Source organism: Terrapene carolina, unplaced genomic scaffold, assembly GCF_002925995.2.
Source record: "Terrapene carolina triunguis isolate 2854851 unplaced genomic scaffold, T_m_triunguis-2.0 Scaffold85, whole genome shotgun sequence".
NCBI lineage: Eukaryota > Metazoa > Chordata > Testudines > Emydidae > Terrapene > Terrapene triunguis.
Window position 1 is genome coordinate 8531462 of NW_020664436.1, and position 16566 is coordinate 8548027.

A 16566-nucleotide genomic window follows, 5' to 3' on the forward strand; every position below is an offset into this window, starting at 1 on the left:
GTGCTGATCTGGAAGGCATAAGCGGAAGGGGTACAGCGGGTCCAGTGTTTTGTGCAACTTCGTGTCGTGTTTGTGAACCTTGGAACACGCTGCTTTTCCATGTCTGAAACTTGTAAAGGATGCAGTGTCCTTCTTGGGCCTTGAGGAAGACTTACCGTCATGCTTATGCAAAGGCTTTCTTGCATCACGACTAGGCCACAGCACGGGGTCCATAGCACTGGTACCAGCGGAATTAGGCTGGAGCGCCACGGTAGAAGGCATTCTCTTTGATTGCTCAGGCCAACGTACAGGGCAGGTTCCTCAGCCTGGATCTGACTGTGGCCTGACGGTGACCTCCATGAGATGCTTCTTGAGGTAGAGAGCCCAGCCTTCCTGAATATGGCTTGGGAAGAAGCAGATACTGCACCTCGATGCGATGTGGGGCTTCCCCCAAGCAGTAAAGGTAACGTTGGTGATTGTCACCACTGAGTGAGAATGAGCAAAGGCAGGAGGTGCAGATCTTGACCCTGGCGTCTTTGACATAATCTAATACCCGGGCATGCGTCCTGGGGGTGGGAGGGGTGGGGGGAAGGAATGAAGCGGGAGACCAACAAAATGGCGTCCAAAGTCCTAAAAACTGCTACTACAACAACACTAAAAACTACTACCAAACCAATAAAAATACTAACTATATACAAGGGTAAAAACAGTCTTGTTTCTGTATTTTTAGAAAATGTGTCACAAGACAGGAGAGAACAGTAGAGACTCTGACTCGGACCATGCGGTGGTGAGAAAGAATTGAGGGTGCCATTGGTCAGCCCCGCCCTTTATTGCCTTGGACGAAACCCTGAGGTGGAGCAAGGGGGTGTGCGCGGACGAACGGACACTACTATTTTCAAAATCTTCGGCTCTGGATGCATGCTGCATGCATATAACTAGACCCCTACTAAACTCATGGTCCATTTTGGTCAATTTAATGGTCGTAGGATTTTAAAAATCGTAAATTTTATGATTTCAGATATTTAAATCTGAAATTTCATTGTGTTATAACTGTAGGGGTTGTGATCCAACTCTGAAGGCAGCGTCGCGGAAGTAAGGGTGGCGTGGTATGCTATTCCCACCCTTTCTTCTGCGCTGTTACTGGCAGCGCGCGGTCTTCAGAGCTGGGCACCTGGCAGCAGCCATCACTCTCTGGCCACCAGCTCTGAAGGCAGCGCAGAAGTAAGGGTGGCAATACCACCACCCCCAACCCTCTTTTGGGTCAGGACCCACAATTTAAGAAATGCTGGTCTCCCTCGTGAAATCTGTATAGCATAGGGTAAAAGTACACAAAAGACCAGATTTCATGGTCCGTGACGTGTTTTTCATGGCTGTGAATTTGGTAGGGCCCTACGTATAACCTTAATGGATACAATAGGGACCATCACTCAAAGAAGAAAGAGTAAATATAGTGCAAGCATCTGCCCAACATCCTCAAGTGTTCAAGAATGGCATGAAGAAATAATTTAGCTTCCGCACAATGTCCTAATCCTCCTTAACAGATGTTTTCCTGTGCTATTCTTATTACTCTTTCTAATTGCCAAATCTCTTATTACTTTCTTGCTCCTCCACTACTGGCTTATCCATTGTGTCAAGGAGTAGTTGGTGAGAAGGGTTCTTTCTTTGTGGCTCAGCCTAATTTTGCATTCTTGGTTTCTCTCAGTGAGCTGAACTGCTGTTTGTTGCTGGATGAAGTTGTCTAAGCCCTACTTTACACAAGTGCAGAGAAACTATATTAGGAGTTTGCACCAGTGTATACTATACTACACTATACCTCAGTGTAGTTACACTGGTGCTAATTTCCTTCAAGTAGACTGGTCCTTTAAATTTCACCACTAACATCTTTCACGCTTTCAGCTGTGAAGTAAGAAAAGGAAGTATATTATGAAGATCTGCACAATCTACTCTGAGCAGCATCTCATTTTGGCATTGTGGGTGGGTGGGCTTGGCAGAGAACTACCACTTATTTCCTCCCCTCTCCCCTTAATTAAGACCAAGGTCTCTAGACGAACATCTAAGCCCCAATGAAGGGAAGCCAAGGAGTACAGAGATCATAGGTGGTATATCTATCTGAATCTCACTGAGAAGGATCCAAGACCAAAGAATCTATCAGAGTCCAGAGCTACACAGTCTACCGAGAATTGCCTCTCAATCTGTATCTCAAGTCAGCTGAGCTTATTTTGTGGGAGGCTTTGAAGAGTACCACTACAATATTTCTCCCCCAATGTGCTCTCCCTTTTCACGGTTGAGACAGGAATCATTTTCTCTCAATACTTTCTCAGGAACTTCCAGGGATCTCTACTGTGTGCTGCTCACAGTGTTTGCTGGCTCACAGGCCTTTTAAATGCGGCCTCATCTTGTACTCAGGAACTCTAGCTCACCTCACCCAGACTCAACTTTTCACATGCAATAACAAGATTATATCCCAAATAATAGGTGCCATATCAGTTCCAATATCTGAGGATAAGTAAAAACATATTTTGTTAGTGAGTTTCTTAAGTACTCTCTATATTCTTTATGAATAATATAAAATGTAATGTTTCAGGGCGAACATACCATGGGCAAGCTCTATGGCTCCTTTCACCAATTCTTTAAAAGACGAAATATCTTTCTCCCAATCTGCTGATTGCATTTCACATTTATGTGCCTTGGTGAGATACTGTAGTGACTGCAAAACAATCAATTAATGCAAAATTATAAAAGAATTCCAGTTTAGCTTTATGCACATATTAAACACTCCTCCCAAAAAAAGGAACATATCTTTAATATGATGGATTTTCTGAGAGTTAGAAGGGCTCCCTTCTCTGCAACCATTAGCACCAGCTGTAACACAGATGTTCGCTGATATTGCCTCTCAAGGATGTCAGGCACATAAAATAACACGTGTCTGAAGACCATTTTTATTTTTTAAAAATTTGTCTAGACTGATGGACGTGACCCATGTTTGCCAGGTCAAAATAATTAAAAGCATATCCAACAGGAAAAACACTTATATTTAATATTTTGAAGCCGTTCTGAACCTAAGGAATATATAGTTAAATACTACAAGGCTTTTTTCCAAAAATATTACCCAATATTATTTTTCTCAGACTGAGTTATTGCTTTGATACTGCATTTATTCCCAAAACCAAACAGAAATATAGAAAATGAATGTAAACAGTAATCAAGGAAGAATTTTCATAAGCAGGAAACTTGTAATGAAAAACAAATGTGATACTAGTTTATTAAACAAATGTATAAATGAAAGAAGAGTGATTCTGGCAATAACCACCCTTTCAATACAATTTTTGTCCTTAGTATAATAATGGAACAAATAAAGGGAAAGAAAATATCTAAGTTGTAACAGAACCATAAGCACTGATCACTGAGTTTATGAAGACCATTTCTTGCCAGACAAATGGGAACATAAATTGGGGAATAGGAATCCAGTGCTGTACTACAAAGATCTGGTCGTATTCAACATCTTCACTATCTGGAAAACAGAATTGTGATACATGAAGTGGGAGGGGGGCAGGAGTAGCTCCCTTTGATGGATACCCAGCTAGCCAGTTAGCTGTAAAATCCCTGTAAAGGGTTAACAAGAAGAGAACAGGTAGTAGATCGAGGAGGCACACAATGGGGAATACAGGTTTCTGTGGGGTGAGTCCCAGAGAGGCAGCGTATAGGGCTGCCTGCAAATGCTTCCTTGTTGCCACCTCATTTTCCAGACCTAGCAACAAACAGGGGTTGAGTACGTGAGTGTCAGGCAGGAAGGGAAAAAGATCTGAGGCTGGAGGGTTGTGCGTGTGTGTGTGTGTTTTTTGAGCCTGGATGTATTTGGAGAGAGAGGGTACTGAGCCATGGAGAGTTTAATTGGAAATGGGAAGGGTTCTTGGCCTCGTGGGCAAGTGTGAGTTGGTGTTGGATTGGAAGGAATTGTGAAGGCTTGAGAAGGTTCTGAAGTGGGAGAGGGATGCACTGGGTTAAGCAGAGGAGAAAACTGAATGAATTGGTGAAGGAGGTTGTGAGTAGATTGGGTGTGTGTGGGTGTGGGTGTGGGTGTGTGTGTGTGTGTGCGCGCGCGCTTGCTGGGTTGAAAGCGACTGGCACCTTTTACTTCCCACTTCCCTATCAACCATGTTCTTCCCCCAAAATATGCTTCCTTACCAGTGTCCCTATATTTCACTTTGAAACACCGATTAACATGAAGGAGAGTGTGGTGGATTATTACCTGCCGCCTCAGCAACTGTTTTGGACACCAGCCACGACCAGAATAGAGAGATAAAATTAGGAAAGGAAAAATTTAGTTTGAATACCAGGAAAATCTTAACAGCAGCCAGATGTATGAGGCTGTGGAGTATTCTCCCAAGGGAACTGCTGGAAGCATCATTGCTTGAGTCTTTTAAACCTCAACTAGAACATTTTCTAGTGTGTTCAAAGGGGACAGATGTGCATTTGCAGGGAGAGGGACAGAATGATCTAATAGGCCTTTTCCCATCTTTATCATCTATGATGCTATAAAAACTGCAAACATTATTTTATATTCTATTCAAGTTCTTTGCTTCTTTCATACTATATGGGTTTTGAAAAACTGCAATAGACAGCTACTTTGATTTAATGCCCAATAGGCACAGGAAAACCTTCTTGGCAGTGAGGAGATGAAATGCTTACTAGTGGCCTCTCAAATTTTGTACAATAAAAGTTTTATAAATTGATACTGTAAATTAATTCTAGTTGTGCCTGTAGAGACTAATTTCTCAGTTCTCTTTCATGCTCCCTCTACACTAAAATACAGCCATGTCAGGGAACTGACAAAAGTGTACCCTAACTTTTACAAATATGGTTCCAATTTGCACGGTAGACTAGATTTTAACCATGTTTCATAACCAGTCTGGTTATGACACATAGTTAAAGTCCTGTCTCCTCTACATAGTGAAGCCACATTTATAACTGGGTTAGGGGAAGACCATGATGTAACCTGGCTCCCTGACATGACTACATTTATAGTGTAGACAAGCTCTGAGTTACTTTTTGTGTCTGATTAGTATTTAGGGATGCATTACATGATATTGCAACTTCTGTGCTTCTGAATGCGAAAAGGGCAAAATCATTTTCATTGTTCATCTATAAAGGGAAAAAATGTAAAGGAGAGAGGGAGAATCAGACAAATCAAAGTCAGAGGAAAAGCAAGTGAGGGCTAAAGCATGCAAGTCCACAGTGGAGAGTTTGAAGAGAACAGAATAAGGAAGGACAAAGTGACTAGAAGTATGCCACCATGGATGTGTGAACCACAAGCCCAACAATCTGCATCACGTACTTATCACAGAATATTGAGCAATTTTCCTGCCTGATATTTCTGCCCTGGCCAAGGAGTGCCATTAGAAAACACATACTGAATGCTGACATTTTATATTTTCAGGTTCAGTGAAGATCTGATAACCCAGAGCTATTTTGGGAGTGTGCATGGGTATGTGAATTTTGGAAACTTAATATCAAATTGTAAAGCACCATCCAGCATGAATAACAAAGTAAGCGCTCCAGTTGTGTAGCAGTTATTTTGGAAATGCAATCACTCTAGCCTCAATTTGTGATCTAACTGAGAGGCTGAGGGAAAGGGGACGACATGAGGATTAGAGGCTAATATTCTATTAGGACAGAGAACTGTACATAGGCCTTGACACTTCAACAGATTAAGAATTAAAAGTGGAGGAAGTAAACCCACTTTAAGCTACATAGAAACAAGGCATTCTTATTCTGGAATGTGTCCACATGGAGTAGTTCAGGATTAGCTGTTTCTGAATTACTGCAATGTAGACAAGCCCTAAATATGCTTCCACACTATGATCCCAGAATTGAGTTTGGTAACTTATGATGACTCAGTGAGCCACTGTTTTCTGGAGGTTGCAGCCTTATCGCCAGAATCTAAGCTTTGAGTTAAAATTAAATCTCTAGCCATTATGGTTGCAAAGAAAACCTTCAAAATATGAACCTAGTGTAACCAACAGATGCTGTAATAGGATATTTCTTCTTTTGAAGAAGATTAATGTCCAAGTTTAGAATGATAGAATTATGCATATTTAAAAAAACAAAACCGATGGAACATTTAAAAATCTTCCTCCCCCCTAAAGAAAATATATATATATATGTGGAGAAAAAAACCCCAAAAAGACAGAATGCCTGCAGCAAAATGCAGGAACAGTGGCAAAGTGTGTGTGTTGTATCTTGCTACAGTAGCTGGTCCACTAGAGGATAACAGCCTTCTACTGCTATAACAAACTCACATTTTAGAAAACAAAAACAAAACAAAAACCAACCTCAACATTTACCTTTTCAGTATCTTCAGGGTTATCACTGTGTCCATTTCCACAGAGTCTGGCATACAGTCTCCAGATTTCCGCATCACCTGTCACTCTTGAAGTCACTCTGCCAAACAGCTCCTGCAATTTCCCCTTCAAGCCCGTTGCCACCTCTCCATTGCGATCAGCCATTCCATCCACCACTGCCCTGACCAGAATATTCAGCACCTTAGAAAGCAGTCAGAGAGAGCTTTCATTTATATTCTGATAAACACTAACAAGTTTTGGCTTTTGATATCTCTGCAACATTTGGACTCCAGTATATATTCACTGATAATTTAGTAAATTACAAAGACTTTACAACACAAAGATGGCAAAATAATCTTACAAAAATGTTCTTATACAATTATGTGGGATACCAAAAAGTATATTATGAGTGAAGTTCACCCATTTAAACCTCATCTAGACTTTCTGCAAAGGAGTTTTATGGGTGGAGCAAGTATGCAGGAGGCTTCTGTCCTCCCTCCAGTAAGCAGTGGTGGAAATTTTGTGCTTTCCCAAAAAAGCTGGTGTGAAGAGGGGCTTTAGGAATGGTCCAGGAGCAGGATGCTGCATGTGAGAAATACAATTTTAGATTATAAGTGGGAGTTGGAGAACCACCTATTATTATGGTTGCCTGACATGTCTCATTATAAGACCCTGTTTTCAAGTACTTGGAACTTAACTGAACTTTAACCATTTTGGCTGAAATTTTCCAAGCGAGGTGTCTGCCTCAGGCTGAATTTACTGGAAAATTTCAATAAATTCAGGGCAGCCATTTCCAAGAACAAAGTTAGGGGAAAATACATTGTTATGCTCATGTTAAAAATTTCTGGCAAACTTTACTTTGAGAATCTCTACTGTCTCCATGCTTTGGAGCAGGGATTTGAAATTTGGCAGGGGATGACCTTCGTGTCAGGGATGTGTCTTTTGTCCAACCTGTGAAAACGTGGCAATTTGTCCAAGTTATAAATCTTTGAAAAATCAACGTTTGCACATGCTCAGTGGAGACTTACTAGAGCTTTGCAGCTTAATTCCCTGAAGATTCTGTCTGCACTGAGCATACTCCAGCCTAGGGCTGAGCAGGACTTTCTCTGCATTTGTAGCTCTGGGATGCTGCAGGCTGGGCTGAGGCCAGGCACAGGAGTTGAGAGCAGGTGCTGCTAATGCCACCCTGCTGGGCTGAGACACCAAGGAGTGAGACACCTGGGGTGCTGCCTCATTTGAATGTAGATGGGTCAAGAGTCGGATTAGGGAGGTGGAGAGAGTAGACCAGGATGAAGACTGAGGCTGGGAGACAGGTAGGAAAAAAGGGTGGGGTTGGGGGAGGTGTTGCGTAGACAACCTTAATTTTGGTATTTTCTGACTTCTGACTGCTTGGCATTGCAACCTTTAATAACATTCTTTAACTTAGTTTTTTTCCTTGTATAGTATTAATAAATCATTGAGAATAAATATCGAAGAAATAATGCTAATTGGCATTACCTAACAATAAGGACACTTTTTAGATAATAAAATCCTTATTGTGGTTAGGATACAGGATATTAATCCTGCAAGAAAGCTACATTTATGACTACTCAGAATGATTCACTGATGTACCACTATCATGCTAAAAATATGAAAAGCTTAGAACCCTTAAAAATGGAGATGGGTACAGGATATTAAAAACACTAAGTTTAACACATTCTGTGCTATTCATAATAATTGTTGTATTTATAAGCATCAATAATATTACACATTCCAAACAATTTTACTTTAAGCTAGCAAACAAAAAACATTTATTTTTCATGAAACAGCTAAATGTTTCTATTACAAATATTTTTCTCAACAGTATAATTGGATTACACTGTTTGGTCAAAACCAACTGCAATCAAGTGATTCTCAATTATGTATTTCAAATTCCTGGTCGGTAGCACAGTAAATTTAAAATGGGTGATATTACAAAATAGGTCTACTAAATTATATTGTAATATAAAAACACTATATTCTATTACTATATCATACTCAATAGTATAAAACAGATAAATAATGCATTAAAATATAGGTTCTACTTGAAAAGGGGCTAAAACATAATCATGTCTTGGTTATATTGCCTGTTAAAAATATTTTTGTTAGAATTGCAAGCTAATTGCATCTAAACACCAAAACAGGGTTAGCAATCAAGACACAACTTTCTACTTTCAGAACACAATTTTAATGGTTAAACTTTTATTTAAATGTCCTCTGAGAGAAGTTAAATTGCCATATCCACTAATACTCCACCACATTCAATAGATGTTAAGTTAAAAAGGATCCTGTGCAAGCAACAGCTTTTATTTTCTTATGTCTGTTTAATAAGCTACGCCTCATATGACCACTGTACAAAGCAGCTGTGTGTTTAACAGTGCTCCACTATACCAGGATTCCACCTCCTTTCTCATATCTATTTTTTTTGACCCACACTAAATTTATTAAAAAAAAAAAAAAAAACACAAGAAAAAAAAAACGACCCTAAAACATCTTAACTGATGTTAGTTTACCTCATTTCACAATTACTATGTTGTACAACAGCTCTTTTCATATAAAAATTCAGACTAGTGAAAACATGTTCAAAAGCTGCACTGATGCTAATCAAAGCTGACAGAGCTCAAGTGAGAAAAGAACCTTCAGATAACAGGCCTCTCACGATAAGTCAGCACTCTGTAAGGCAGCTCTCTGTAAATACACTCATTGCAAATACTTTCCCAAATTAAAGCTTAAAATCAAGGAAGTGATCATTAATGAACAACTTGAGAGTACAGGTGTCTCTTGAAAATGTTAATCCCCCACCTCCTCATTCAAAATCCCTGTTGGAAAGTGTCCTTACAGAAATACAAGCACAAAAAGCTTTTGCTTCTGCCTCTTATTACAAAACATTCTAGCAGCATGAGCCAGCTGAATGAGGATAATACATAATGGGAAGAGGCAGTAGGAACCTTCACTCTATGCTGTTTCCTGTGTGGGATCCTGTATTCACATTAAGCCGCGCACAATGAATTCACATTCACAGACAGTACAGTATGTAGCTTTGCTTCTGAAAGCGATGTTGCAAAACATCCCAACAATCAATGGAGCATCTAGTGTCTTTGTTATCCTCAGCATGTTAACATTACAGATAAACACTGATTGCTTGGCTTCAGTGATCTGCATTCTGTAAAAAGTTATGTGATTAACACTTTTGGAAGTCCCTCGGATAACATTCCCATACACACCAGAGGTTAAATCATTGGAGGGAGGCAGATTCTCAGCTGGTGTAAAGACAGTTTACACCAGCTGAGACTCTGGCCCAGGTCTTTTTTTTTTTTTTTTTTTTTTTTTGATAAATTGTGACTTAATTATTGGCTAAACCAGGGGTAGGCAACCTATGGCACGTGTGCCGAAGGCGGCACGCGAGCTGATTTTCAGTGGCACTCACACTGCCCAGGTCCTGGCCACCGGTCCGGGAGGCTCTGCATTTTAATTTAATTTTAAATTAAGCTTCTTAAACATTTTAAAAACCTTATTTACTTCACATACAACAATAGTTTAGTTATATATTATAGACTTATAGAAAGAGCCCTTCTAAAAATGTTAAAATGTATTACTGGCACGCGAAACCTTAAATTAGAGTGAATAAATGAAGACTCGGCACCCCACTTCTGAAAGGTTGCCGACCCCTGGGCTAAACTGTACTTTGTCTCACATACAGGCACAAACCTAAAAAACTTGCCAATTGGCTTCTAAAAAGATGCCGGAGTCTCTCCTTCAATATTTTTTCTTCAACCATCTAATATCTAGGTGCCAAGATTGACAGGCCTAGTGACTGAAGTCCTCCTTTTAGACACAGAGAAGTTATAGTCTGGGTAGCAATCATGCAGATTTCACAGTCTCTCTCATCAATATGTTCCAACCACTTTTTTCTGATTAACATGCTTTAAAATGTAGACATTGTAAATGTAAGTGTTCATATCACAAAGCTGAGAAGGATCTGTAGGCTAAGGAGAAAGAGAGGGAGTTTTCTTACATATGAAAGACAGTGTTGTTCACTTTTAACAATATATCTATTTAATAACATCACTATAAAAAGTCCAGAGTGTTAGCTTAAACATGTGATCCATGCAAAGATCAATTATTGTTAATGTGACACATCTCAGTTTTTTCCTCAGATCATTTTTATTTTATATATGGGAATGATTATTAATATTTTTCCCTTTAGAATTTTGCCTGTAGCATCCGTATGTGTATACATTCAACTTCACAATATCCTACAGCCTATCATATTTCCTGCCATGAAGGGGTCTGTGATATCATTAGATAACTAGAATAAACTCAGAACCATAATTTCCCACAATTACATTTTGTGGTCACAAATCCAAAACAGAAAAGCAATGACCTAACATACAAATAGAAAACATATTATAATTCAATTACAAATTCCTTTACAGAGTTAATAAAATTGTAATAGTTTAAAAACATCTTTGAATACTATGGTGAAATAATATTAAGAATCTGACCACAGCATACAAAACCAGGGATATTCTAAATTACTTCCATTATACACTACTAATTTGGTACATTTAGTTTTTATCAGAGGATCCTAGAACAATGGGCTATGAAGCAGAGCATGGGTGATTTTTTATTTATGGGTCATAAGGGTTTGTACTGTTAATGTGTTGGGCACTATTTGTATATCCATCCTCCTAGTTTAGGTTGTTACCTAATACTGATTTAACCAAAGTTTTTATGTTCTTCCCCCTCTCTTTCTTGACATGTCAACTAGTACAGCAGTTAATAAAATAATATCAGAGCTGCTGAATATATCTAGCAAGAAGATCAAGTTGCACTGGCCTGGAAAGAGGCATGTGATAGACACACCAACTTCCACTTAGCCATGTGTATGGTTTACTTAGGTGTCTATTATCAGGTATGCTGCTAATCCATTGCAGGGGAGATGAAGAGTCAGAGGGAAGGAAATGAACGCATGCTGAAGTCAGGCTGTAAGGTGGGATGGTAGATAGTCTAGGGCACTGACTTTCTGGAAATATTGAACAGGCTGAGTTTCATCTAAGAACCATAACTTAGCTGTTTAGTTTTATCTATTCATTTTTAGCTGTTCCTCCCATTTATTCTGTTCCTCCCTAAACAATTATTAATACAAGCCTTCCTGGAATCCTTAATCAGATTTTGGGCTTATTCATAACCATGTATCAAAATCCCTCTAATTGCATATAGCTATATTAAAGAGAACATGCAGAAACTTGGAAGGCTTTTTAAGGTCCATCTCTACTGGGACATCTTAAACAAAAACTCAGGACATTTAACATCAATACAGTCCTAAACAAAGTGTGTGATTAAAAACTGTATGGAAAAATAGAACAAAAAGGAGAATTATGCAACAAAAGAGGAAAATTATTCTAAGCAATATGCAAAAAGCTTAACTGAATATCCAATAAAAAAATCCTAAAAGAACACCCTTGATGATGAAAGGAGCACATACCAGCTCAGAACATGTGAACTGTCACAGCAGAAAAGGCAAATTTGTTCATGTTATTTTACTTCTTGTAGGCTAATGACAATCTGACCAACTAAAGTGATATTAGAATCATTTCTGGAGTGCACTGTGTAACATAACTATTATTTGAATCAGTAATTCAAAAAGGCACTTCCTAACCAGAAAAATCTACACTGTGTCCCCATGAATAAACATGATTCCTTCCTAATGACAGCATTATAGCTGCCAATAGACTAATCCTTACCACATGGAAAACTACAGATGTTTCCACAGACATTGATTTGTGATTGAAATACACTAGAGAGCTTTAAAACCTTTTCAATTTTAGCTATCTCAAATTTGATTGATTTTGCTCATATGGAACAACAGGCTGACTTGGTTGTGGTGGTTTTTATACAAGTGATTAATACTAATACTTGAGCATTCTTGGTAAAAAGTAAACTGAAAAAGAAAAAGAGCAAGCAAGATGCCTTTGACAGTCATAGTACAGTGTATTCCTTACATCTCCTGATCAAACTCAAAGTTTGCCAGGGATATAAAGCACATCTAATACATAAAAACAAATATTAGCCTTCATTTACTACAGTGAAAGGCATATGAAGTTCATCCATTATATTTTCATAGTATTGGATTATGTAGGTTTAATACTGCAATTACATATTTTTCAATAGGTGAAATTTAATTCATTTGTAAAGGTTTGGTTGTATAAGATATACATTATCAAATTTATGGAGGAAAATCATAACCTTACTACAGCTGTAAGGTCTAAAACAATCTGTATTAATGTTTACAGTGAGATACATAAGAGTGTGTGAAAAATGAAATAATCCCCAACAGTTCAATTTAGGGATGGACCTGACCAGCAAACTCTAAATTTATTCTTCCCCAAAGCCTGGGGATGTTGGAATTCAGGGTATTGTTTTGGTCTCCTCTCCAATTTAAATTATTTCTCTTTACAAACAAAGTCTCATAATGAAGCATACTTTCATTGTAAAGTATGCTATTGTTATTGAAATGTACTTGATATGATGATGCAAATAATTTCTACAAGAAAAATGAATGTATATGAACATGTAAAAAACATAAAAAGAAATCCATCCCACCTGCACATCTTTGTACTTTTCTTGTAAATCCATGAGCCGGTGATAAGCTTTAATTGCTTCTGAAAACTCTCCAATGTCTGTACTGGTAACAAGGTAGTTCTCCCAAATCTGCCAGTGTTCATAGTTACACTTGAGAGCTTCTTGGAGAGTGCGAAATGCTTGGATTCTAGTTAAGAATAAAAACAAAAGATTCGGCATATAACATATTAAAAGCATTCTGTATTTACTTAAAGGCTACATAATTCATGAACATATTTTGAAAACAGATGCAATGTTAAGATTAGTTGCTCAGAATTTACACGAAAGCCTGAGAATCCCTTTCTTTCATGCCCTTCTGCTCAAACCAGTTGATTACATAGCTCACTATCTCATATGTGTTCTGAGATATCTTTCTCTCTCTCAGTGATACCAGTTGGCCTTAGTGAAGATGACCTAGTTGTTGGCCTTCCTGCAATAGTTCCTCCTCTATTATCGTTCTGGTGATATATATTGAGTCAGTGGTCCTTTACCACTTTCAAATCCTTTCTCCCTGGGACAGCAACATAAGTAGACTATTGATTTGCTTCCTGAATACTCAGAAACCTCAGCTGTTAATAAATAAGCTATTTTGCAGGACTTATTTGTTATCCACCTTCTTTTGAAAAGACATTGAGCTAGCCCTTAAATTCAGTAACCACAGATAATGAAAAATACTCCATTAATCTCCCCTTACACATAACCTACAAAAGAAAAACCACATAATTTACTGTAGTAAGTTGTCTGCAAACACTTGATCAGATCATATAAGGTTTTAATCAAGAAGCAAAAAAATATAATTGTCATTAATCAACAGTGATAAATACAACTTTGGCCCTTTCCAATTAACAGGAATGAAAGACACCTAGTATAATGGACAGACCTTTTACTATTGTTTGTTATGCGTATAAAGAAAATATTACAATAAATACAACCATTGTATAGGAAAAAAATAGAAAGCAGGTGTTTATTTAATCACTTCACTAAATGTAAATGCTGTTACATTTTGGTAAAATAAAAAACTGTCATTCTTATTGCTTGGTAACTTTTTCTTGTTTTTAAAAAAGAACACAGTAGATTAAGATATTCCAAAACTAATGGACACTAGATCATCTAGTCTGACCTTCTGTATAAAACACAGGCCATAGAACTTCACCAAAATAATTATTTCCACTGTTATTTTAAATGCACCTTTGGGTTTAAATCTCCTCATACAGTTTGGCCATATGTACTGATATTTTCAATCTTGAATCTGAATTCTGCCAACAAATGATGACAATGCAATCAACCTCTCGCTGCAGTTGTAATCGATTTTTGAAAAATAAAATAGTTTTTTAATGCTGAGTTATTACAGTGGAAAGAAATATGAAAATGATGATTCAATTCACAGCACATCAAAAATATTTTCCAACACTTAATATTTTTGTCTAGGTTAAGGATATAAAATACTTTGCAATTTTGGCAAGAGTTTTTCTTGATACCATAAAATTGAAGTCAAAGTAAAAAAAGTAAAGTAAAACGCATCGCTCAACAGTGCCTTTGCCCTATGCTGTAAACGGGCAGGTGGAAATCATTCTGATGAAGCATACTTCTAATTATTAGGCATAGAACAATACATACAGCCCTTGAAGTGCCATAGCATGTTTTGTAGGTTGAGAAGGAGGAGTCAAACACCAACATTTGCTGATTGGAAGAGGAAACATTTTGAATTAATCTACTTTTGAATTAAAACAGTGCATTCTGAGTGACTGCATAACCATACTATCTTGTGAACAGGTAACAGGATGTCCTTTTTAGCGTTCAACTGGGATAATGAATAAATAAGTAATTGTCTGATTCAATCTTCCTGATTTTGATAACTGATTGTGAAGTTCCTTCAAGACACTTCCACGAAGGCACCAAGAACTGAAGAAAAGGACATTTGATCAAACTGTTTATTTCTATTCCTCGTTTCAGCCTGGGTAGTCATTCTACCCCTTGCTTTCTTCTCTTCGTCTCTCCATAAATATGTCTAAACGTCTCAGACTTATTTATAGCATTTGCTACAATGCATTTTCATGGCAATTTATTTCATGTGTTTACTACTTTGTGTGAACTCACTGTTCTTCTTCTCATTTTTATTTCATTTCATGAAAGTTAAACCACATAAATTGTTCACAATGTCAGTTTTTAAAACAAAACCCTGGCAATTTCAATATACCCATACTTTCATGCTTCTACTTTTCACTCTAAAGTTTTATTCTTTTTTGGTAGAAAATATAATGGGACACAGTCCAAGTACAGAGTATTATCTCAATTAAATTGTTCTTCAATATTAAGCCCTTGCAAGAATATTACCAAAAGGTATCTATAGGGAACTTTAATATTACAACAAGTCAAAATACAGAAATAAGAAATTAGTCTGCTTTGAGTCTGGGTTTCCTCTATTAATGGTTAATTTGGAGGGAAAAGAACAAACAGACTATTATGCATATGAATCTCCATCTGCTTTTATGATATGAATAGTAAACTACTTCTTGTTCCCTCAAATCTCATGAGCTGAATATAGCATGAATCAATACAGGTTTGACTATATCCTCTGTTTTAAAATGGACACATCTTTTTTTGGCTTCACATTCCACTTAATTTCCATTTCTAGTATGAATAATTTTGATTCGTTTGTACTTAGTGTATAATAAGTGATGAATTATGAATTTGAAAATATCAGCTCCAAATTATTGCTCTCTTTACAAAGCTAATTAAATATATTTTTCTCCAATTGAAAGGGGATTAATTGTTAATTAGTATCACTGTAGGAAACCTACTGGGAGACTAGACCTGAAGGGTAGAGGACTAACATTAATGAGTAAACCACATCGTGAGAATAATATCTCAGTGTTAGGAGAAAGGAAATCAGAAATATTTATTTTGGAAGCAGTATTCTCTAAACCTTTTGAAATACTTACTTCTGTTTCAATCTGATATATGCAGTTGATAAATTGTTCCAGGCCTCAGCATTCTGCAATTACAACAGAGGAAGCACTTAACAAAATCAAAGACATTCCACTTATTTGGGAAAAATCATTTGAATAAAACATAAAATTATAATAGATTTACATGACCAATTTTCCTTCTTATATACATACATTAATAAATGCACATACATATTAAATATTAAGGTGGCAAGAACATTAATTAAAAATATAAAATTTACCTGGTAACTAAACAAAATGATAGCAACAATCAGAAATATAAGAGAAATGGTTAAATTGTAAATGGTTAAATTAATTCTGTTCTGGCATTGAACATATTGAGTCTGATTCTGCTTTCACTTACACTGATGAAAATCTGGAGTAACTCCACTGAAGTCAGAGGAGTGACAATAGTGTAAACCCAAAACAATATCAGAACCAGAATATTTCAGTGAAATTAACTTCGGGGCTGAGGGTAACAGACTTATGGACCACTGAAGGCCCCAGTATTTTGCAGGCTTAGTTTAGACTTAACTAGTGTAACGGCCTACTGTGACTAAGAGTATGTCTACACTACAAGTGCTATAGTGGCACAACTGCACTGCTGCAGCTACACTGTTGTAGCGCTGTACTGAAGACACTTGCTATAGAGATGG

The 16566-nt window shown here is 37.4% G+C and overlaps 1 protein-coding gene across 3 annotated transcripts in view; it reads right to left on the minus strand.

The window, feature by feature from the left end:
- The window catches only part of TTC27 (tetratricopeptide repeat domain 27), a 164982-nt gene that overhangs the window by 14264 nt on the left and 134152 nt on the right, over nucleotides 1–16566 (minus strand). For all 3 annotated transcript variants that reach the window (XM_026649784.2, XM_026649783.2, XM_026649782.2), the window contains 4 exons: nucleotides 15905–15957; nucleotides 12945–13110; nucleotides 6324–6521; nucleotides 2575–2686 (listed from right to left, as the gene is read on the minus strand). In XM_026649784.2, the coding sequence (XP_026505569.1) occupies nucleotides 2575–2686; nucleotides 6324–6521; nucleotides 12945–13110; nucleotides 15905–15957 (529 nt within the window). The remainder of the gene's footprint in view (nucleotides 1–2574; nucleotides 2687–6323; nucleotides 6522–12944; nucleotides 13111–15904; nucleotides 15958–16566) is intronic.